The 25000-nt window shown below is 36.8% G+C and overlaps 1 protein-coding gene across 1 annotated transcript in view; it reads left to right on the top strand.

The window, feature by feature from the left end:
* LOC122801635 (putative defense protein Hdd11) overlaps positions 1 to 25000 on the top strand; it is a 377533-nt gene that overhangs the window by 177352 nt on the left and 175181 nt on the right. The window contains exon 2 of the mRNA XM_044071111.1: positions 21888 to 22003. Within this exon, the coding sequence (XP_043927046.1) occupies positions 21888 to 22003 (116 nt within the window). The remainder of the gene's footprint in view (positions 1 to 21887; positions 22004 to 25000) is intronic.

Below are 25000 nucleotides of genomic sequence, written 5' to 3'. Positions count from 1 at the left end.
CTGTCCACCCCACACCACTCCAAGCATTGTCTGTTCCCTCCATCCAAGCCACCCCCAGACCATTCAGAGTACTTTTTTTTTTTTTTTTTTTTTTTTTTTTTTTATATTTTTGTTACTCTTCAACTTTTCCTTCAAAATGTCAATACTTCTCAACTGGCCAAGGCTATACTGCAATAACTATGAATAAAATAATGCAACTATAGCGGATCTTCATTCTGTAAGACCTCCATAAGCCAAAGGATTCTAGCGGATCTGAGGTGCATTGTATAGTTTCGTTTCTAATAGTTTGATCTAGTGATGGACTGAACAAAAAGTCAGGATTACAGAAAGTCAGCAATTCAGCCTTATTTTTTTTCTTTCTAGAAGGAAATAAGTGGTGTCCAAAGCTAAATATTCAGAGCTGGTAGAATATTAATCTCCACTGAAAAGAAAAATACTTACAAGGATACATAAATCACATTCCAGAACAAGCTTTCCCCCCTATCCCCACCAAAAAAAAGATAGTTACCATCTGTGTACTGTTCTGTATCCCAGCAATTTTAGACTGGGAGGAAGATGAAAGAAAATGTCCAGTGTGTAGTATATTTCAAGTTACTGCTATCATAAATATACAAATCATGCCTTCCAACCCCTACTCCCAAAAGACAACCACATTCTGTGTACCTCTTTAATGTCAGACTGAGATGAAAGAGACAGAACAAACAGAACACAGTAGGATATTTCAATGTGTCAGATATGTATATACCTATATATCTATCTATATATATATATATATATATATATATATATATATATATCTATATACACACACACACACAGACACACACACATACACACACATGTGCACACACACAAACACACACACACACACACATATATATATATATATATATATATATATATATATATATATATATATGTATATAGGCATATACCTTTTGCTTGCCTTACAGTACTCTACACAGTGCCATATATACTAACTGCAGTTCAGTGAAATGAGCTTCAGTGAACTGAGTTTTCAGCAATTTGAGTTTTCAGTGATGTGGTCGGGGTGAAATGAAATTCAGTGAAATGAGATTCAGTGAAACAAAGTAGACCTATATATATATATATATATATATATATATATATATATATATATATATATATATATATATATATATATATGGTTTACTATTGTTTGTGCGAACTACATTCTGTCAGCAGCAGTGTGCCGAAAATCTGAATATCGAGTGCACAAACAATAGTTGATGAGATAGTCGAAGACACTTATGTGAATGCACTACTGCATTCACATAAGTGTAATTCAGCTATCTGCATGGAGATCGTGGTACAGTGGGGACTGGAAATTCATCCATATTCCCACTGTAGTGTGATCTCAGAGTTAGGATATATAAGTGGGGGGTGTGCAGGGGGGCTTGCCCCCCTGCAAAACCAGGATATGTCGTATAGGAGTCTGATTTACATCAGCTTCTATATGGCTATCATGTGCTGGTTTTGCCAACAATGTAGAATCAAATGTGTCGGGCATTTCGTTCGACATTGTCAATGCTCGTTTTTTTCATTTTCGGTGTTACTATTCATTGTTTCAAATGGCAAGTGTTTTGCCGTTTGAAGAAACAATAGTAAACCTATATATATATATATATATATATATATATATATATATATATATATATATATATATACATATATGGGTCTACCTGACTTTACCGAAACTTCACTTACTCGAAAATTAAAAGATCGAGACAACAACACCAAAACTCCACAACACCAAACGTTTATATTACTAGTAGTCAGATCAAGGAAACACCAGCTGCACATATCACACAGTACTCGGAGATTCTGAATGGATATTGCGGTGCAGTAAGGACAGGGAAATTTACCATTTTCCTCACTGTAGTGTGATCTTGTAGTTGGCATGTATAATTGGCAGGCAGTGTGGGGGTGGCTATGCAAAAACATAAAAAAGGGTAGATTTTTGATTTGTGTTGCTGCAGTTGGTGTTTTGTTGCTATAACGTTTGGTAATGTAAACATTCAGTGTTGTGGAATTTCAGTGTTGTCATTTCGATCTTCTGAATTTCGGGTAAGTGAAACTTCAGTAAAGTCAATTAGACCCATATATATATATATATATATATATATATATATATATATATATAGATAGATAGATATAGATAGATATTTATATATGTATATAGCAAGTCTCCTTATCACTCTATCCAAAAGACTGCTAACTGAATACCCATCTGATGTTTGACTGTGAAGAAAATGAAAAAAGTAATGATCACAGTACTGTATTCCAACTTGTTGCCCCTAAACAGTACAATAACCCTAGACAAGGTGAAGTAACCTTTTATTTACACCTCTGTGGTTTGATTGTGAGAAAAGTTAAAGAAATAATGAAAATACTGTTGCCAGCCTCAACACAGAAACGTCTAGAGTTTGATCGTATGGAAAACTAAAAGAAATAATGGCCACACTGTCCCTGTTCCCACACAAGCTATAGCAACTTTCTGCATACGTCTCTAAAGTCTGACTGTGAGGGCAGACTAAAGAAATAATGACCACACTCTCCTTGTAACTTAATTCACAATTGTGGCAGAACTATATACCACTAACAGATTTGTACCTTAGTCAATTATTGATGCATTTCTTCCATAAACAGAGTTACTGGTAAATTTCTGCATAGTCTGCTTCCTTAAACTGTAGTAGAAGTTCAATAGTGAGAGAATTGTTTGTGCTCCAGTTTATGCTTCAATGCTTTTATAGTCTGCTTATCATTTACATGCTTGCATTTTGTGTCTGACTCATCCCCTACTAACACATGGTCTAAAATATGACTTATCAATACCCCTGGAGTCATTAATTACCTATAGTCCCAAAGCAGACTTTGTGCCACATAAATGGAGGACTGTGACAGTCATCCCTCTTTCATAAAGGAAGACCTTCAACAGATCCTGGAAGCTACAGACCCATTAGTCTGACTAGTCTTATCTGCAAAGCCACAGAAATAATTATCCTGGAAATTATCAGCTAGGACATTGGAGACCTCCTGACTATGGATCCATCCCAGTTTGGATTTGTCAAAGGAAGGTCATACTTGCTTAATCTGGTGGACTCTTTTTGAAAAGGTCACTAAGGCAATGGATGAGGGGAAAACTGTGCATACTGCCTACCAAGATCTGGCTAAAGGATTTGCTATTATACACCACTTGAGCATTGTCAACAAAACTACAAAACTAGGTATAAACCCCTTTTATCTTTTAGAAAATGCTGGATAGCCATCTGGCTCACTGACAGGACCTGGAATGGTAAAATCAGTGAGGCTACCTCCACAAAGAGGCCAGTCACTAATGGAGACCCACAGGGCTCTTTGTTAGTCCCACTCTTCTTTGGCAACTACTTTTCTGATGTCAAAGTCAATGTCAAAAGCCTCTGACTAACACAGTTCACAGATATTTGCAAACTGGGAGCATTTATTGAATCCCCCCAAGATGAGAACACCTTTCAGAAAGGTTTCATGCAGACAAACACTAGCCGCCAAAGTGATGGCTTAAAACTCAGTATCAAGAAATGAATAATAGTACTTTTTTTAGGAAGCCTGCCACCCCAGGTATCATTAATAAAATACCTTTAAAAGGTGGCTCACTAGTCAGGGATCTGGGAACTCATGTAGATAGTAATCTAGCTTTTGACCAATATGTTTACAAGGTAGTAAGAAAATCATTCATGTTGCTCAACTTATAAGGATGGGTACGGCATCAAGGTCCAGAAAGGTAATCATATCAGTGTATTTGGCCCTCATCAGACCTATCATAGAGTATAATGCCCTCTTCAGTATGTACCTGACCTGACACATGCAGCAAATGGAATGTCCACAAAGGTTCCTTACAAAAAGAATACAAAGACATAGGGTTGGCATAATGGTTAAGGTGTTTACCCCACAAAGACAAGGTATAGGGTTTGATACTCACTTCTGAAATGGAAATTGGCTACACTTAAAATAGCTCACAATGTCAGCTAGCTTAGCACTTATCTGTGAACCTATAAAACTGGATAATGCTTACACACACACCAGGTATATCATCATAACATGCACATGCCCACACACACACACCCACGTTTAAAAAATGTACATTACAAGCTTACCTACACACAAATTTTAGAAAAGCCAATTCACTAACAACATGCCTTTTGGTGTTGAACGAAACCAGAGCACCTGCATAAAATCATACGCAGATACAGGGAGGGCATATAAAGTCCACACAGAAGGAGATGCAACCAAAACTATTACCAGAGAGCCAAGTGCTATGAGATGGTGAGTAGTGTCAATGCAATTTACTGTGCCATTATACTTATTATTAAAAACACATGTCCTGCCCAAACCACCAAAGACAGTCATTTTTGTGTATAATACTGATGTGTGACTGTGATGGAAAGTGAATGAAATTACGGTCATCTTGGTACATTGCAATTCCCACCACACATACACACACACACTCACACACACACACACACACACACACACACACACACACACACACACACACACACACAAGCATAAGCCATTGTAATGAATGTTTTGCACTTTTAACAAGTACAATACATTGAGTGAAGCTTCTACTGCCATGCTAAATCAGTGATTGTTTAGCCGTGTCCAAATAACAACAGGGGTGCGTCACTTTATCCACAGATGGTCTCTGTACTCATCAAATACAGTCATTTTATTGACTGTGCATACTTCAACTGTCTGATTGATGTAAAAATGCCATAGTAAAGTATTTCAACATTCCACTTTGCACTGACAGCTGCACAATGACATATGAACATTAAGCAGAAATCCATCAAGTTGTGCTCTTCAGTCAAACTATTACACATTCCTCCACACATACACAAGGAGATAATGTGTACAGTAGAAACATAGAATGATGGCCACCCCTCCACAAAATGCAACTGAAGTCACTAGTGGTGGTAGGAACCAATTATCTCATGTCTTTTTATAATGTTTTATAATGTTGGCAACCAACGTAGCCTAGTCACTAGAGTGAAAAATGCTGCACACCACATTTACATCAAACATCAGTTCATTTGTGATTGTCAGTCTTCTATTGTATATTCTATATCATGTACAAATATGCCATGTGCATTGGTAAAATATACGAACATAGCCTCTTACCATGAAACACACCTGCAATGGTTAATGGGAAAACAGCAGTCACTTCATGTCTCATTTTAATCACAGCAGCATGGCAGCCTGCACACAGTACTGAAGTCTGCTAGCCACTATCCAGACAACAAGCAAGTAAGAGTCAGTTATTCTGCAGTACACATTCTGTACCACAAACATACACACAAAGCCACACTTATCTATTCTGAAGTCCTGTGTCAATTCTCAGTCTGGCACCTTATACAGAAGAGCAAAACAAAATAATAATAAAAGGATCCTTGCATAATTGAAAACAAGAAAAAAATGCTTCTTCATTGAAAATATAGCAAATGGCTTGCTGCATCTTATACCAAAAATGAAGTACTATGTTTTAGCCCTGACTAGCCTTAGCACAAACATATCCCCTAGCTACACACACACACACGCACTCACACACACACACACACACACACACACACACACACACACACACACACACACACACACACACAAGCATAAGCCATTGTAATGAATGTTTTGCACTTTTAACAAGTACAATACATTGAGTGAAGCTTCTACTGCCATGCTAAATCAGTGATTGTTTAGCCGTGTCCAAATAACAACAGGGGTGTGTCACTTTACCCACAGATGGTCTCTGTACTCATCAAATACAGTCATTTTATTGACTGTGCATACTTCAACTGTCTGATTGACGTAAAAATGCCATAGTAAAGTATTTCAACATTCCACTTTGCACTGACAGCTGCACAATGACATATGAACATCAAGCAGGAATCCATCAAGTTGTGCTCTTCGGTCAAACTATTACACATTCCTCCACACATACACAAGGAGATAATGTGTACAGTAGAAACATAGAATGATGGCCACCCCTCCACAAAATGCAACTGAAGTCACTAGTGGTGGTAGGAACCAATTATCTCATGTCTTTTTATAATGTTTTATAATGTTGGCAACCAACATAGCCTAGTCACTAGAGTGAAAAATGCTGCACACCACATTTACATCAAACATCAGTCCATTTGTGATTGTCAGTCTTCTATTGCATATTCTATATCATGTACAAATATGCCATGTGCATTGGTAAAATATACGAACATAGCCTCTTACCATGAAACACACCTGCAATGGTTAATGGGAAAAGACCAGTCACTTCATGTCTCATTTTAACCACAGCAGCATGGCAGCCTGCACACAGTACTGAAGTCTGCTAGCCACTATCCAGACAACAAGCAAGTAAGAGTCAGTTATTCTGCAGTACACATTCTGTACCACAAACATATACACAAAGCCACACTTATCTATTCTGAAGTCCTGTGTCAATTCTCAGTCTGGCACCTTATATAGAAGAGCAAAACAAAATAATAATAAAAGGATCCTTGCATAATTGAAAACAAGAAAAAAATGCTTCTTCATTGAAAATATAGCAAATGGCTTGCTGCATCTTATACCAAAAATGAAGTACTATGTTTTAGCCCAGACTATCCTTAGCACAAACATATCCCCTAGCTACAGAGTGAGCACACACACACACACACACACACACACACACACACACACACACACACACACACACACACACACCACATAAATAGCAGCAGCAGCCTACCCCCCCACGCACACACGTATACACACATGCACACACACGCAAATGCACACACAAACATATGCACACACGCATACACACACACAAGCAGGCATACTCACACACACACACACACACACACACACACACACACACGTATGCACACAAGCACGCACACACACACACACACACACACACACACACACACACACACACACACACACACACACACACAGACACACACACACACCACATAAATAGCAGCAGCAGCCTACCACTTCAGCTAAAAATGGAACGATAAGCTAACAAAAACAGTACATTAGCTTGGAGTCAGGAAAGTACCCATATTGGTGCACTGTCCACTTAATACAAAATAAAAGTGTACTGCCTGCCTGTGAAAAGTCCAACACTTCTGCCATCTCACTAGAATACTGTATCTGGATTAGGTTGTACTACAGTCATTAAAGTCACTGGTGGAAAATGATAATTACTGCACTTTAGTTTCCACCTGGAGAACTATAATGACCCCTGCCATCAGTGTACTGTACTGTTTGCTGATGATTTCCATTGACACCTTTTAGAAATACAACTATAACCCTTTTTGCTGTGGGTCACTGCTGAATTAGGCCACATCCATATACATGTAATAACTTCTATGCAAACCTCCTGCTGATATTTTCCTAACCTTACCATAGGTAGGTTTCATCTATGTTTTTCAAGCCACTGCAGTCATATATCAGCAGTAAAGGCTATATCCAAAGAAATGTAATCAGCAAAATGCTGTTTGGAAATGTTTCATCTTCTGCAGGTATTAGTGTCAGGATCAGGGTAAGGACCCCAGCCATCAACATAGAGTGCAGTGCCAAATCTCACATTATAGAAGTCCTTCCAGAGGTGAAGCTGATAGAGCCCACAGATGTAGTTCAGGCACAGGCTGAGAGTAAATACCATGTGTCCTTGTGATGATTTTGTGTTTCTGTATTTCATGTTGGCCATTCAAATAACATTGCAGGTAGCTCTGCTTTCTTTGTAGTCATAGCAAAGCTATGAAATAACCTTTCAACAAATATTTGGCAAATGCTCAGAAAATCAGCTTTCCCATATGTTGTTAATATCCCGCTATAAAACAATTGATGGTACTTAAATTAGATCTCATCCAGTACTTCTGCATTGCTTCTTGCCTTCACGACACACTGTCATGAAAAGAAGCTATAGATTTTCATTCATTTGACTCATAGTAAGTGCTTGCAAAATCTAGTATTGCTTGATTCAGTCCTTCCATCCATTCATAAATAAGAATTCTGCCTTTCAGCTCTTTCCATGCTGGTTTTCACTACTGCTCATTATTTGTCCCACAATTCTCTCCTTCACAAAACCCTCTCTTCTTCCTTACTTCCAAATCCCATTTCCTTCAGGTCCTGTTGTGATATTCATAGGTTTATGGGTTCATAGGTAAGTTCTAGGTTAGCTGCCCATGAGGGCCATTTTAATTCTAGCCAATTTACGTTTTTGTCCTTGAATTAACCTGTCCCATTTAGTAGTACAGGGGGCAGTCCTGGGGTACATTTTATGTTTCCTAGCCATGGATCTAAGTCGGGCTTGAATATGGACAGGGAAAAACTTTGTTTTATGCGGATTCAGAGTCTGTTCTACACCACTGATATCCTCTGTGATATATATCTGTCCCTCTAAACCATTCTGTTGTTGCAGAAGAGATTTAGATCCCTAGACTGAGTATTTATGATGTTATTTTACTTGCTGATGTGCAGAAAATCTATCAGTATTGTGTCAGAGCATGCCTTGTATGCCAGACACAGGCCATCTCTTAGAAGTCTGTAAAATATTGAGTATAGTGACAGGGCTTTGAATTGGTGCAGGCAGGACATGTTGTTTAGGCCTTGTATCCTTTTAGTTAGGTATTCTGTATAATATATCTCCTTACACACAGGGCCATATACAAAACACTATGTGAAGCTCTTTTTAATCACGTCTGTGTTTCTTCAATTGTTTTGTATGATCTGCTTAGTTTAAGGCTATCTTAACATTGTTAGTGTATGTAGATATATGTTGGTATCTCTCTCTTCACTGCTCTGCTGCTAGTATAGTGTGTCATGCATACATCATTCTTAAAAAATCCTATACAAATGTTAATGTTTACTGTTAAGCATAGTCTGTATGACAGTTTTTGTCTATATATGTGTTCCTATAGAACAACTCACATTGATTCACCTGTGGATGTACATATGTTTATACTTAGATGCATATTAACCTGTCACTTTATATCATTTTGAATTGATGCAGACATTGCACTTTTTGCATTTTACGAAACTATCAGTTTAACTCTGTGATAACTACATTCCTGAATGGTACATTCAATTTTCATGTAATAATCATGTTCTGAAGCTGTACTTTTTATTTGAATGTATTAAGTTGATGTATGTGAATTACATCCTTAGTCATTATATATTACATGCTGGAGCTTTTCTCTCCATGGCAACTCAGTAAATACGCTTTGCCCAGTCAGAGTGTCCGAGCCAGTAAAACTAAGCTAACAAATAAATGCAATGTAATATAAAATACATTGTCAACACATTCATTAGATATTACTCAAATAAATATTGTTATAAAACCATCTCAAACCAATACTTTAAAATACAATCAAAATTTCAATTTCAAAGCCCTATCCTTAAGAATACTAGCCAATGACAGGAAATCATTAATGCCGTGCTCATTGCAAGCATTAAGACATAGTTGCCAACTCATTTCCTTTTGCTGAAGCAAATTTTCAAGTTCCCCTCCTTTTCTCATTACTGACAACCTGGTCAGTAACAAAAGCGCTAAATCTTCTTATCGATACCTACTAGACTTAATCCTGTGCACTAACTGCCAGACTAAAATGCAAGTATCTCTAACCTCCTACTTATATGAACGTTCCCAACTAAGCTTAATGCTGTATTGTAGCATAATCGGCTGGAGTGTACAATGTAGGGATAAAACTCTGAACTTTGGGATTTTAAGTGGCTATGCTAACCATTACACCAGGAGAGATCAGAAAGGCTGAACATTTTTCCAGTACATAAATATTTCTTAGCACCCATACTTATTTTCCCAAAGTTTGTAACATTTTCCCATGGGGGTAGATTAACTGAGTACATATTTTTCAGTGATGCTACATATAGTTCTGTAAAGGTTTTGTATAGTTTTATCTAGTGACTTTATATTTTTGATCATAACCCTTATTATAGCTAGTGTGTGAGTTGTCTCTGTTTTAAAGGTTTTTCATGACACTTGAATGAGACTTGAAACCACCCAGGACATGGTAGAAAAGCTGTGCTTCCTTCTCTAATGAAAATGGACATTCATATCACTCTTTTTTGTGTAAACAGATTTTTTTCTGCAGACAACTGATGCTGCTGCAGTGAGCTACAAAGAAAGTGAAAGCCACTCATTCTTATAAAGCAGAGCTTTTCATGATGCATTACTAATGAATATTCTCTGTGGATAGATTCCAGAAGAGAGGTACTTTGCCCATTCCTCCAAGCCTTGGCTGGACCATGGCTTGAATACTGTGTGCAGTTCTGGAGGCTGTGCAAGGAAACTGAGAGCAGGCTGTTGGAGGGAGTCCAGAGGAAATTGCCATTAATGGTGTGTCAGATGAAGGGGAAAGGAAATCAATACCTAGAGCAGTTAACGCTGGACTCACTAGACACCAGCACAATCTTGGGAATGTGACATTGATGCAAAAGTGCAAAAGATCACATCAGACAGCAAATCATGCATCCTGAACAAAACGGATAGAGCCTGGGTAGGCGTTGGCACAGAATTAAGACCTTGCATCTGTAACAGTACTTTTTCACAGAGTGAGCACTGATTTCAGACAGTAGTGGCCAGTGTCTATTTGGATCTGTAAAAGTACTTCTTCAGAGAGCTGATTTTGAACCTATGAAGTGTCAGAATGGCTGCTGAGGAGGGAATCCATAAAAGCATTTTTAGCTGGCATGGGACAGGTAGGTAGAGAGAGAGAGAGAGAGAGAGAAGAAAAAAGGAATGGAGGAGAGGCAGCACTACACTTAAAAAGGCAGCTCTAACAACTGTAATATGATATAAGTCATATTTTCCACATAATACATTAGAAATATCCAAGTCGTCAAATGCATATTAAGACTGAAGAATGAGACAAGATTTGAATATTTTTGTCCATGGTCCCAGTGAACGCTGGATTTCCAACCCCTTACCACAATTACAGGCACTCTAATTATAGAAGCACTTCCTCAAGTAAACCTTTCAAACCGTAGATCTATTATTTATAGACATAACCTTCTAGTACCTTATTCAGTGAGAGTCAGTAAGTAAAAGATTGGAATAGCTGGATAGCCAGATAGATATACAGACAGGCAGGCAGGCAGGTAGGCCAACAGGTGGACGGATAGATAAACAGATAGATAAGATACCAAGACAGAGAGATAATTAGCTAGACAGAAAATATGTAGACAGAAAGATACACTTGTATATAGATAATAAGACAGACAAGGAAACTGGAAGACAACATACAGGAAAATAAATTGATAGCAACTCATATACACAGATAGCTAATTAAATAGATAGATATGCAGATAAATACACAGATACAAATAATAAGGTACGTAAGACAAATACATAGATGTAGGTAAACAGGCAGATGGATGGACAGGAAAAATATGGGTTGTCAGATGGGCAAACAGATATATGAGCAGACAGAAACACAGGCAAGTAGACTGGCATGCAGACAATCAGGCAGATGAAGAGACAGAAAGACAGGTGGCAGATAGAAAGATAGAATGACAGACCAATAGACAGAAAGCCATACAGACAACCACATAGATACCTAGATAGGTAGACAGATAAACAAAAAACTAGACAACTTCATTAGATGGATCACATATAGACAAACTGATAGAGATAGATAGATAGATAGATAGATAGATAGATAGATAGATACATAGATAGACAGATAGAGAAACCAGATAGTCAGACATAGAGACAAAGATAGATATATAGATAGAGAGATGGATAGGCAGACTTAAAGATAGGCAGACAAATTGATGGATTGATTGATGGCTGGCTAGCTAGACATAAAACGGTAGGACATACAAAGGTAGAAAATGGATAGGTGGACAGAAAGAAATATATATAGACTGGAACTCAGACAGACAAGGAGACAGCAATGCAGATGACATCCAAAATATAAATTGCTAACTACATAGATATACAGACATGCAGAAAGGTAGATATATAGACAGATAATCAGATAGCTAGCCAGCTAGCTAGATACAGAGAAATAGACAGGCAGACAGACAGGAAGTTAAATAGAGACAGATAGGCTGATAGGTAGATAGACAGGCACACTAACACAAAGACAGATAGACAGAAAAATAGAAAGATAGAGGCAGGCAGATAGATGGTTAGACAGACAGAATGACAGACAGACAGAAAGACATGCAGACAGATACACAGGCAGACCAACAAAGACACAGAAAGGCAGGTGATGACGTGACATCAACAAGACAAATGGACACATGGATTGCATAGTTCCTTGTTGAAATGTTGACACATGAAATGCAGAGTGCTGACAAGCCAAAAAAAGACTGAAACTACAGGAGAAGAGCAAATCTCACACATCACTCTTTTTCTTTAAACTTCTTTTTTTGCAGGGGGCAAGTCCACCTGGACCTCCCCACATTCCTTGAACCTATATATACCAACTCTGAGATTGTCATACCTTGGAGAAAAGGGAATATTCTGGGATATGGCCATCTTGGACTTAATATAACTGTTGATTTTTACCCATTCAGTCTCCATGTTTCAAGACTCAGTCTAGCAGGCCCAGACATTTCAACTGGTTACTGGATGACATAGATAGGTCAAAGATAGCTAGACAGTGATAAACAGAAAAAAATAGATTACATTGATATATAGATAGACAGTGAAAAAGGTATGCAGGCAGATGGATGGATATTCAGCTAGACAACCAGACATATAAATTGCTGTATGTTAACAGGTAGACCAACAGACAGAAAGTCAGGCAGAGAGATACACTGATAAATAGTTATTTACCTAACTTGATATCTATATAGGTATATAAGCTTTCAGAATGGCATATAGATAGGTAGAAAAAAATAACTGACAGACAGATGGAAAGTCAAAGAGCTAGAATGCTAGATAGTTGGATTGACAGACAGGCAGACAAAGACAAATTGAGAAACAGATTGGCAAATAGATAGATGTGACAGACATAGAGAAAATGACTGGTTGGATAGGTTGATAGACAGATGTAGAGTGACAGAGAGATAGACACATAGATAAATACCTAGACAGAAATGTTGATAAATAGCCAAATACATAGATAAGTAGAATAGAGATCGACAGAGAAATAGAGAAATAAACTGATAGATGCACAGACAGACAGGTAAACAGACAGATAGCTAGAGTTCTAGGACACACGTTTCTAGCATAACCTTCTAAGGATAGGTGTCCCCTCCCATATCCTGCTTGTGTGTAACATAATGTAAACTGTTGATTGTATAGAGCTACATAAGAGAAATATGGACTTCATGTCCAAAAGGGGGTAAGCAGTAGAAAACAAAATTATAATTTGACAGACAAGCTTTAAATGCAAACACCTTTTAGCAAAAACAAATCTCTGAAAACCTTTCCACTTAACAAATAGTATCTTAAGAGTGAATGCCAAATACAGCCGTATATCTGCAATAAACTGCCTATTGTGTTTTATATTTAAGAAAAGTAGTTTCAATAATGTATTTTGCAATCAAAATCATTTCAAGTAGTTCAGTATATACACTCACACACATAGCAATGTTCCTGACTCTGTGCATTGTTTGATCTCCATCTGGTACACTGTCTGATGTTTGACCTCGCTATGTGATGACGTGAAAATGATCGTGGGTGAAAGATCCTTACTAAAGTTAAAAGCATTTCTTAGTTATTGTCATTTATATAAAGCTCTGTTTCCCACCTCTCCCTTGGGGGACAACTGCACGACCATGGTTTTAGAACAGCATATTTTCCCACCATCAAATGTAAAGATTTAAATCCTGTTATAAGGTTGTGAGTACAAAACTTCTGTCAGTATTCCAGAATCCAAAATATACATCTACCAGGTTCATGACTGACATTAGACAGATTCATGCCCGCACTAAGTGTACACTAAGTGTACATAATGTGTATTCAAGAACATTCCTAAACATTGCTTGTGCTTTTTAGCCACTCAGAAAGATTACACTAAGTGTACATGTAGTCTACACACTGTGGTAATCTTTAATGAATGCCCTTGATATTTAAGGCTGCAAGAAAGTCAGTGGGAAAGCCAACATTAGGAGAAAGAAGTTGTGAATTATGCTTGTGTTGTCTGTTCATTAAGAACAGTGTAGACTTAGTGTAGACATTAATGAATAGAGTTTGAAATAGAATATATCTGCAGTATTCATCATTTTGTTCTGTTTTCAGTCTTGAAAAAAAATCGCAGACAAGCACTGTATCTCCATGCAAACATTTTTTGTGCGTTATTTTTATCCCCTAAGAGGAAAGAGAGCTCTGAAAACAGAACATTTGTCATTCATGCTGACAGTTCCTTTTGTGATGCCCTAAAGATAAAACCTTCAGTGAAATGTAATCATAAATGAAATGGTTAAAGCCAGGGTTACAAAAAATATATTTTGGTGTGTGTTTCAGAAGTTAGACAAAGTACACAAATGAAGTTCATCCTATTTTCCACACAAAAGCAGATCAGAATATTGTAGAAAGTTGCACTGTTGATTGTTTTTTAATTAGCACATGTCTTAATGATTCTTGGGATGTCTAAGCCAGTCTCAGGAAAACAATTCATGACAGTTGGAAGATTTTCGTGGGAAACAGTTAAAAAATGGCAGTATACTCTCCATTGCTTGTTCATAAGTAGAGAAATAATATGAACTCTACCTTTGAGTGCTGTAGTATTATACCACTGAATTATTCTTAAAAGACCATCGGGACACCTTTCAATGTAGTTAAAGGGCAGTACTGTGGTCACATTCACAACAGTACAAAACTGAGTTTGAATAACTTAACTGGAAAGTTTGGTATAAATGAAACATGATGCCATTTATGCAGGACTGATTTCTGGATGTGAAAGTTTCTGTGTAGATAAGTTGCAGTATATGAGTCCACATCTGTATGCTGTATGGACCCATGATACAAGTGCGACATCAAGTTTGTAAATTTGTTGGCCATGTCAAACTGGAAAACAGAAGAAGATATTTAAATAGCCTGTTGGAAGATAAAGAACTGGAGCTGGAAATACATTTAAGCGCAGGACAATCACCTGGGATTGATGGACATCTTAATTTTAAAAGTGTTGTTAAACTCAGATCTCTTAAATTTAAATAAAAAGGAAGCTTTGTAATAATTATGTTTCTGAGTTATGTTAGTGTTACATTTTATATTTTTAAAATTTCACATTTTACAGTAATTAGATGGTTTAAAATGGTTGAAATAATTAGGGACTAGTATAAACTGCTGAACACAGTTCATCTATTTTTACTTGCTGGCTAATTTTTACTGAACATATTTGTTATTACATTCATAGCTCTTACTTTTCAGTCCAAAACATTTGGAAAATTGCCTCTTATAATGTGGAAGGCAAAATGTTGGACACATACTAACAGTTTGCTAACAACTTAAACTAATAAGCTCACAGCATGGTTAAAATGTGTTACTTTACACTTCAAAATGTTCTTTTGATAAGTTAATATGATTTAGTATTATATACCATTGATATTAGGTAGAAAAATTCTTCACACTGAGTGTGTGACAGACCCTTTTAATGTGTAACTGCAAGGAAGATGGACTTTATGACTTAACATAAAGAGGTACATGAGAGGTATGATTATATTATTGTGAGATATTGGATGTCTTTATATCATGTGATAGCTAATTAGCTTATTTAAGGTAATTTTTTTCTGATTAATTTGTTTGGAAAAACGGACTCTAAATATGTGAGAAGAAACTGCTAAATGTTTTTTTTTTTTTTTTTAATAAAGAGTCTAGTTCTGAACCTGTTGTGGTTAATTTTTTAAGCATTGTTTTATTTGATACTGACAAACTTTGGGGGGTTCCAAATAACCATTTCTAAATAACTCAGATATACACCAGTGGAGTAAATGACTGTAGTTTCAGAGATATCATGGGGTACTTGGTAACTTCAGAAAAATGCTTCATAAAAGCTTTGCTGTAATATTCTTGGGGTGTGGGATGTTAATTCCAGATATAATGAAAACAGGTGGGTCAAAACTATTTATTCTGTAGTGATAATTTATTTTTTGCCAAAGTTTATGGTAATGTATTATTGATGAAATTTTTAGAACCACAATAATTGTTACCCCTCCACACATTAACTACTATTTCATTATGAAACTAATATTGTACCCCCTGAATGACTTCTGGAAAGCCATTTCCTGCTGTTAATTTGTGAATTGCCCCCCTCTATGCAGAATAGTGTCCAGTGCCTTAGTAAGGGAAAAATGAGTTGCTTGGATTATCAGCTCAACATAATCATGTGTTGCTGTGATCTCAAAGGCAAGATCCCTTCTTAACTGTCCTATGTCTGACAGGTAGATCCCTTTTTTTGCAATTTTTTGGGTAGGCTCCATTATAACTTTCTCCATCATTTTACACAGAATGCTGTTGCAGTTATTGGATCTTTAAGAGTTTGATGAACAGTTTGTGAAGCTGAATTGTTATTTTTTTATTAAGACTATATAAAACATATCATTTAGTTTAATATTTTTGTACTACATCTCCCACCTGTGCTTAGTACCCAGCAGCCATACCCCCTATCTAGCCTTTAGGAATTTTGCTCCTTCCTTAATTCGTATCTACCAACTGTGCCCTCTGTTTTCTGCTATACCCTAATAGCTTAGCTGTAATTATTCTATTTGTCCACTAGGTGGCTCCCTTAACTAGGCTTTTATAGGCTTCCAAATACTATTTACCTTTATTTCTTTGGAATATTACTTGACCACTTTGTAATCTTTTTTTTCCTGTTTTTGCATCTGTAAGCTGTCAGGACCCCTTTCCTTTCCTTAATTTCCTTACTGCAGTCCTTTAGCCTGGCTATTGAATGCTTTTACTAGCACTCTCCTCTTACCTGGAACTACTAAGATTCTAGCATTACTCTGAATGGTACTCTGATTGTTTCTGTGAGCTCTTCTTTCACTTGCTCAAACCCACTCCATTCGCCCTGCAGGCTCACTCCTCTCCCCTACCCTACCCCCAAATCACACCCACCCCCAGTGCTATGAATATCTAAGCTGTACTAGATTTCATCACCCCTTAAAACAAATGATTCTGCATACTCTACTAGCCCCACAAACCCATAGTAACATAACATCCTCAACATCCTACCTTCTACCACAATATCACAGACTATCCCATATTAAGTATCACCAAACTAGAAAAGCTATCCCCATTTTCTGTAAACTTTTAAAACAGTCACATAGTCCTCTACAACATCTACTCCTACACGGTGATATTCAACCAAACCCAGGTCCAAACAACTCCATCTCTGATCCCAATTCCTCCCATCCCATCACTTCTCCTATCCTTCTAGTACCCAAAACTCTCTTCTCATGGGTCACATCAATATACGTAGCCTAAATAATAAAATTACCCAACTCCATGCCCTTCTAGACTTTGCACCTTTGACATCCTCTGTCTAACAGAAACCTGGCTCAAACCAGTAACTAAGGACAATGATATAATCCCACCAGGTTACACCATCCTGAGATTTGAACATCTGAATAAAAAGGGTGGTGGGGTAGCAGTACTCTATAAATCTGAACTACAGGTCATACAACTAGATTTACAACCTCCCTCACCCAGTAATGCTGAATTGTTATTCTCTAAGCTCCAGATTAACGCTAAGAAATCATTATACAAAATTTGCTCCTACATCCCTCCAGGCAATAACATTAATACTCTTGAAAATATCCTTAGTTGGCTCTCCACATTCTTCCCACAAGAAACCATACTCCTTGGAGACTTTAACATAGACTGAACTGCTGTACCTCTGTCAAACCAATTACTCACATAAACCTTTATGGCTTTAATCAAACTATCATCTCCCTTACCAGAACCCATAAACCTAGCAATAAGCAAGCCACCTTAGATTATTATTATTATTATTATTAGATATTAGTTAACAGCAATCCCCTCTCTTATAAAACAGGTATACTTCCTGACAATATTAGTGATCACTCCCTTACCTATTTAACTAGACAAAAGACCCTTATATCCAACCAAACAATATTTAGAACTATGCAGAACAAAAAAAATTCAACCCAGCTAGCTTCCAAGCAGAGCTCAAAGCTTGCAATTGGTCACTCCTAAAATACCTACCTCTTGACGAAGCAGTCTCTTACTTTAACACAAAATTTTTACAAATCCTAGAACACCATGCCCCCTCTCGCACAGTCAGAACGAAGAACAAACTTGCACCTTGCTCACAAAAGAAACAAGGCAAAAAATGCTTCAGAGAAATAGAATTTGGTCCAAGTGGAGAAATACTAAAAACTCAACTGATCATGATGCCTTTAGACAGCTGAGAAATGCTACAAAAAATGAATGCTCCAAGATAAAAAAAGTATTACCTGAAACTCCATTAAGCCCAACATCAAAACCCACAAAAAGTCTGGACATGTATAAATAGCCTACTCCATCTAGGTCACTCCAAAACTCCTACCCCATCTAATTTGACTCAGAACTCTCCCAGCCAAATTGCCAATACTTTTAACAAAATTTTCCCTGAAACAGTCCAAGCCTTAGCAAATACCTTATCTCCTGCCAGCACCTCTAACACATGCTCTCTAACCAGTATACCTCCTGCCTTACAACTGCAGCATGTTCCAACAGCTCACATCCATACACTACTTCATAAACTAAAACCATGTTCACCTTCAGCTGACCTCCTTCCAGCTGAATTTCTGCAAATTGCAGCTGATGTACTTGCTTACCCTATCTCCATATTAATAAATAGAACCATTACAGAAGGTTCTATCCCATCTCTCTGTTAAGTCTCCCATATTATCCCATTACATAAGGGAGGTAACTCACCTGAACTCTTTAACTTCCGTCCCATACTTTCTCCATTAGCAAAAATCATGGAAAGATGCATTCATCGGCAACTACATGATCATCTCCTTCAAAATAATCTATTAGCTGACTGCCAGCATGGCTTCAGGCCATTTCATAGTACCACAACCGTGCTTCTATCCTTTTCAGACTGCATTAATAAAAATCGTAATAACAACTTGCTCTCTTCAGCTCTCTTTTTAGACCTCTCTAAAGCCTATGACATGGTGAATCATCACCTAATGTTAGATACACTTAAATCACTTTCAGTAGACACTCAGACAATCAAATGGTTTAAGTCCTATCTAGAAAACAGACAACAAGCAGTCCTCTGGGACAATAACCTATTGACCCAGCTCCCTATCTCCCTAAGAGTCCCACAGGGCTCTATTCTGGGACCCCTCCTTTTTTCCGTTTTCATTAATGATCTGAAAACATCCCTTCCTCAAACCACCTGCATACAATATGCCGATGACTCTACATTAATTTGTGCTGCAGCATCTCATGCTGAAGTGCAGTCTAGCACCCAAAAAGCATTTACTATAGTTGAAAACTGGTTCTTCAAACACTGTCTCCTCCTAAACCCTAAAAAACAAAACTCCTATTATTCACCTCCACTCTAAAGTCTCCCCCCATCAATTTTTCAGCAGTATAAAATAATGGCACTGTAATATTACCTGAAACAACAACTAAACTTTTAGACATAACAATCGATCACAATCTTAGTTTTGACTCTCACATAAACTTAACCATTAAATCAGTCAATACAAAACTTGGTTTCCTTTATAGGCTAAAAACCTTCCTTATACCTTCTGCTAGGACTACTATCGCCCAAACACACATAATTTCAACCCTTCTCTATGCATCACCAATTTACACTAACATATCCAAAAATAATCTAAATAAGCTGGCCACCGCTTATAATAACATTGCCAGATTTGCTACTGGTTCCCCATTCCGGACCCACGATTGCCAAAATCTGAAAAAGTTAAGATGGTTGGAACTGCAAAACTAACTTCTTCTTCAACAACTAACTATAACTCAGAATATCCTGTATCATCCTACAAATACTCCCATACTCTCTAGCCTTATTAACCTATACAAAAATCTGACAACCCTACGCTCATCTAATAAGGTACTAGTAGCCACCCTTAAACCTAATAACAAATCTGGAGACTGTCTATTTGCTAATACCATTGGAAACTCTTGGAACAAGCTCCCTAATAAACTAACATCCACACCTCTTTTTAAGAAGCAACTAAGAACCTTCCTTACTTCACAATGGTTATGCCCATGTACTAATCCTGACTGATATTTCCTCCTCTTAACCACCACCTTCACATGACCATAACATTCATTCTCTAATGCAAAAAAAAAATAAACATTTTTATATTTATGTTGTTCTCATATAAGATCAACTTATACATGTATATATGTTTCTTTGTTTCTAATTGTCTAAGTTTCTCATATGTAACCTATATGTACTTACATATTCAAGTCATTCTGTTTCCTCTTAGGTTATCTACTTAAAGTGGTATCTGTGTTTAACTAGTTTTTAAATATTATCCTTTTATGTCATTTACGTTCAGATTTGTGTCAATTTGTATAATGCTGTAGTGAAGCTCTTACTCCCCAGGCCTCTACTGAAAATGGACATATATCCAGTTAGACTAGCCGTCAACAAATTTAAAATACAATAAAAATAAATAAATAAAATAAATAACAATTGATGATGTGCCCCCCCCCCCCCCCGGTAATGAATTGATATCATTATAATTTGCTGCCACAGATTAGGAATGTGTTCACATGCAAACATTTTGTTTAACATGATTGACAAGAATTTAGATAGATTTTCGTTAATGGAGTATTACAAAGCACCTGATTTGTTGTGTAGACCCTTAGAATTTGGGTTTCTAATGTGATCTGTGGTAGGAGTTCTCATACCTGTAGTTATATAGATGTGTCTCCGCAGCCTGCATGTCTTTATTGTGAAGTTTGCACAAACCTTTACATGGGTTTGTGTTCAATTGTGTGGATTTTACTATTTGGTATTTTAAGAATAGGGTATGTTTATTGATTGATTTATTAGCCAATCAGTATTACATAATTTTTTAAATTTTCTAATTATTCACTTTTTAAGCTGTGTGTATATAAAGGTTGAGTTTGTATTATTTGTTGTTCTGAAGAAGTCTAACAGAGGTTGGAAGAAAGCGCCTAACCTGTGGTATTAATAAAGGTTGGAATTCAGCTTCTGTAACCAGTGGTGGTTTGTACTTCAGTGAAGTGTGTTTTCCGGGTTACTAAGTTTGCACAAACCTCTTCAACAAGTGGATTCACCATGTCTTGACACAATGTGGTCACCCTGCCTCTCTACTTGTTTTTCTCAGGATCATACGGCAAGGACTTCAAATCAAGCTGATTATTCAAAGTGACAAATGTTAAATGAATACTAGATAAAATTTATGTTTAGTTCTACATAATGCAACAAATGATCTCTGAAAGTACTTCTTTAGAGAGATAGTTATGGAACCATGGAATGGACTATAGGAATGGCTGGTGTAAAGAGAAACCCACAGAGGCATTTAAGAGGAAATGACTTAGTGTAGAAAGGGTGAGGGGAGAAGAAGGGAATGAGAGAGTAGAATGCTAAATACATTTGTGGGAGAACTAAATAGGCATTTTGTCTTCTACTACCAAACAAACATAATGTAACAAGTGACACAATTTCATGTAACATGAATAATGCAAGTTTTAATTTCACACAGTGGTTATAGGATGAAGAAAAAATTATTTCTTGTTAAGCTGCTTTGGGCTTAAATTGTGTAAATGCTGATTAACATTTCTCTGTTCTGGTAAATGTTCAAAACAGTTTTTATAGCTGTAGAAGTAAAAAAAATAAGCCTGCAATGTGCACACATTTCAAGTTCATAAGTAAATAATAACATACATTTTATATTTATGTTCACAGTGCAAGTCATAACAACATCTGCAGACTTTAAAGGACTTCTGTTACTGGCAAAGGATTCAAATGCTGTTGTGCAAGGCAGCTGGATAAAATACATTCAAGAAACAAAGGCAATATCGGTAAGCAGTGAAATGTTTCCTAATATAGCTTATAATAATTTTATCATACTGTTATCCAATTTTACAAACATTCTTCTAAAACTTGATCCTAGGTAGGAGATCCATAGGAATCTATGATAAAATATATTAAACTTTCTAAGTCTAAACTCGTGTTTTGCATTCAACATGGCTTGAGAAACAAGGATAGAGGAAAACAATTATAGATTAAACCAATGTTTTGCATGCATTCTGAGATACTAATGTCTTTATTTTAATAATAGTACCTTACATCAACAAGAAGAATGCTAAATTTAATATTCTGTGTGGTATAATGACCCTTTTCTTAATTAGCCCTGTAAGCATTACACGTGTTTAAGACAGATCAAAGTCTTGTTCAGTGGATGATACTAGGAGAAGTGATGAAGTGACACCTTCAGTGGGCAGTCTTATAAAAAAGAAATTGTATAGCAGTCTCAAATTTTGAGTCATGAGACAGAACTGGACTGCATAACCTGTAAACAATCTGGGCTAACCATGTAGGCCCGCTGGATGTAGAAGAGATGTTAGAGGAAAATAACCTTGTCTTCGTATCTGAAACTACTTGATGATAAGTCAGGTAATGATCCACTTTCTAAACCTGTCTTCATAAAGGGCATCCATCTGCATTTTGCAATTTAGCCTTTACTGCTCATTGTAATGGAGTCTGTGAGGACTGATATGAACAGAGTGGACATGTGCGGAGAGGATTTGGGTAGCCTGATCCAGAGCACAAAAAATGGCATGGTTGTTGACACATACCTGTGCCTCTGGATTATCTGCACAGAGATTTAACATTCAGATTTGACAAGATCTGATTCAAGATGAGAAACAGATTGAGTTTCATACTGGCTGACCTAATCAGAGGTGCTTAGCTTCAGTGTAAAATGTCCGATGTGATCACACTCAGCTGAAAAATTGAGTGTGTGTGTGTGTGTGTGTGTGTGTGTGTGTGTGTGTGTGTGTGTGTGTGTGTGTGTGTGTGTGTGTGTGTGTGTGTGTGTGAGGTATGTGTATATAAGTTGTAAGCTTAAGGAAGCAGTGGAGAAACTGGTTATATGAAAGACCCACAAGTATGAACAAAAGATGACAGTTCACTTGTCTGTTTAACAAAGCAAAATATTTCTCTTCACCATAGGCATAGTTTCATAAAGCAATTCATGCAAATGGCCTGCTTTTGAGAAAAAGTCCAAGGCTGCAGGCCTCTACCAGGCCCATTTTTCAACAATGCATAACAGATATTTCAATTTCATACTTGGCCAAGATTGAGCAGTCATGCTCCATGCCTCCAGGACCTACAGACAAGCTCTTCCTTACCTGTTTGGTCATCCCCCACTTGAGAAACTGTCTTCCTTAATTCCTCTGATTAGGCATCCTTATTTACATAGCAGTAATGAGAAATGAGCTAACGAAGACAAATTACTTTTCCTGACTAACTTTCTGTGAGAATTTTCCCCAACACAAGTTACTCCAGTTTGCATTTAAACAAACAATATACATATATGTGCATGCACACACACATACACATACACGCACACAGACACATACACACACACACACACACACACACACACACACACACACACACACACACACACACACACACACCAAACGCCACACACATTCACACACTGCAAAATAACTGGTAGCAAATATAGACAATGAGAGCTACATATTTTATTTCATGATATTTTATACCCTTAAGTTCTGCTAAGGTGCTGCTGTTAATTTGAATGAAATGTAGTGTCAGGCAGTTGCAAACAAGTGTAAAAAACATTAGTATTTTCAGCAATAGGTTTAGCTAGCATTTAGCAATTTCTTTAATTTTTTATGTCCAAACTTGGTGTGCACTTTTACTATGAGATATTTATTGTTTTTACTTATTTACAGCAGAAGGAGATAATTTATGTACAGAAAGATTTAATGAAGTCATAGCAATATAATTCAAGCCCTTTACAAAGACATTGATAATCTGATTTGCTGTACTTAAGCTATAGTAAAACTGTTATAGCTGCAATGATTATGTGATAAAAACTCTTATAAATGATCTGTAAATGACAACTAACATTTATAAGTTGCAATACAGAGACGTATCTAATAAAACAAAAGAAGGTTATTATACTATGTGAAACTTTACAATCTGTTAGACCACAATTCATGAAAGTAAGTCCATTGGTGCAGCTGCTATCCTGAGTTGTTTGCATTACATTTGTCATCCAAATATAAAATATTTATTACACTTTTAATTAGTAGTGATGTAACTGTTTAATAATATAGACAATGAGTCAGTGTCCAATATTGTAAAATTATTGAGTAATGTCCGAGTAAGGCCTTTTTTCTTTACTTTATCAGAACTGGAATTAAGAATGCACTATGTACTAAGAGCTAGAATTGATTTTGTACAAAGCCACCTTCAGAATGATGACATGACATGAAATCAGAATTCACACAATTCTTAAGTTTTAAATCCAATACTATTTCTGGCTGATATGCTACACTATACTACTGGAAAGAAACAAACAGAATTGCTCTTTACAAGGCCACGTCTTAACTTAAGTCTGTTTTGGGATTGTAGGTATTTGTCAATTGGCACTAGTGTATGCAGCATGAGTAATCTGGTTAGTAATGTGGCTATATGTGCTTCCAGCTAGTTATTACCTAGGGATGTTATGCTACTACTTACCTTAGCAGTTCAGTTCAAATTGTACCAGTATGTTGTACTTGACTACAAAGCACATTTACTGTTAAAAATTCAGAGTCAAGCAGGGCAGTGAGGTGATCTAATTCCAGTGGTAACTTGTACTATAAACATTGGTTGTAGCCCCCCGGTTGTGCGAATATTAGCTTTAGATAATGGCCACTGTTGATGTGGCACCCCCTACCTTTGTACAAAGTGGGAGAAAAGGGTAGATACTAATATAAATATGCATCTCTTGGATAAAATGCACAAAAGAAATGAAGAGCTTTTTACTGTCTAAATCA

This window comes from Protopterus annectens, chromosome 5.part0 (genome assembly GCF_019279795.1).
Source record: "Protopterus annectens isolate FY-2018-M chromosome 5.part0, PAN1.0, whole genome shotgun sequence".
NCBI lineage: Eukaryota > Metazoa > Chordata > Ceratodontiformes > Protopteridae > Protopterus > Protopterus annectens.
Note: the sequence above shows the minus strand (reverse complement) of the source record. Positions and strands in the feature narration are given on the sequence as shown.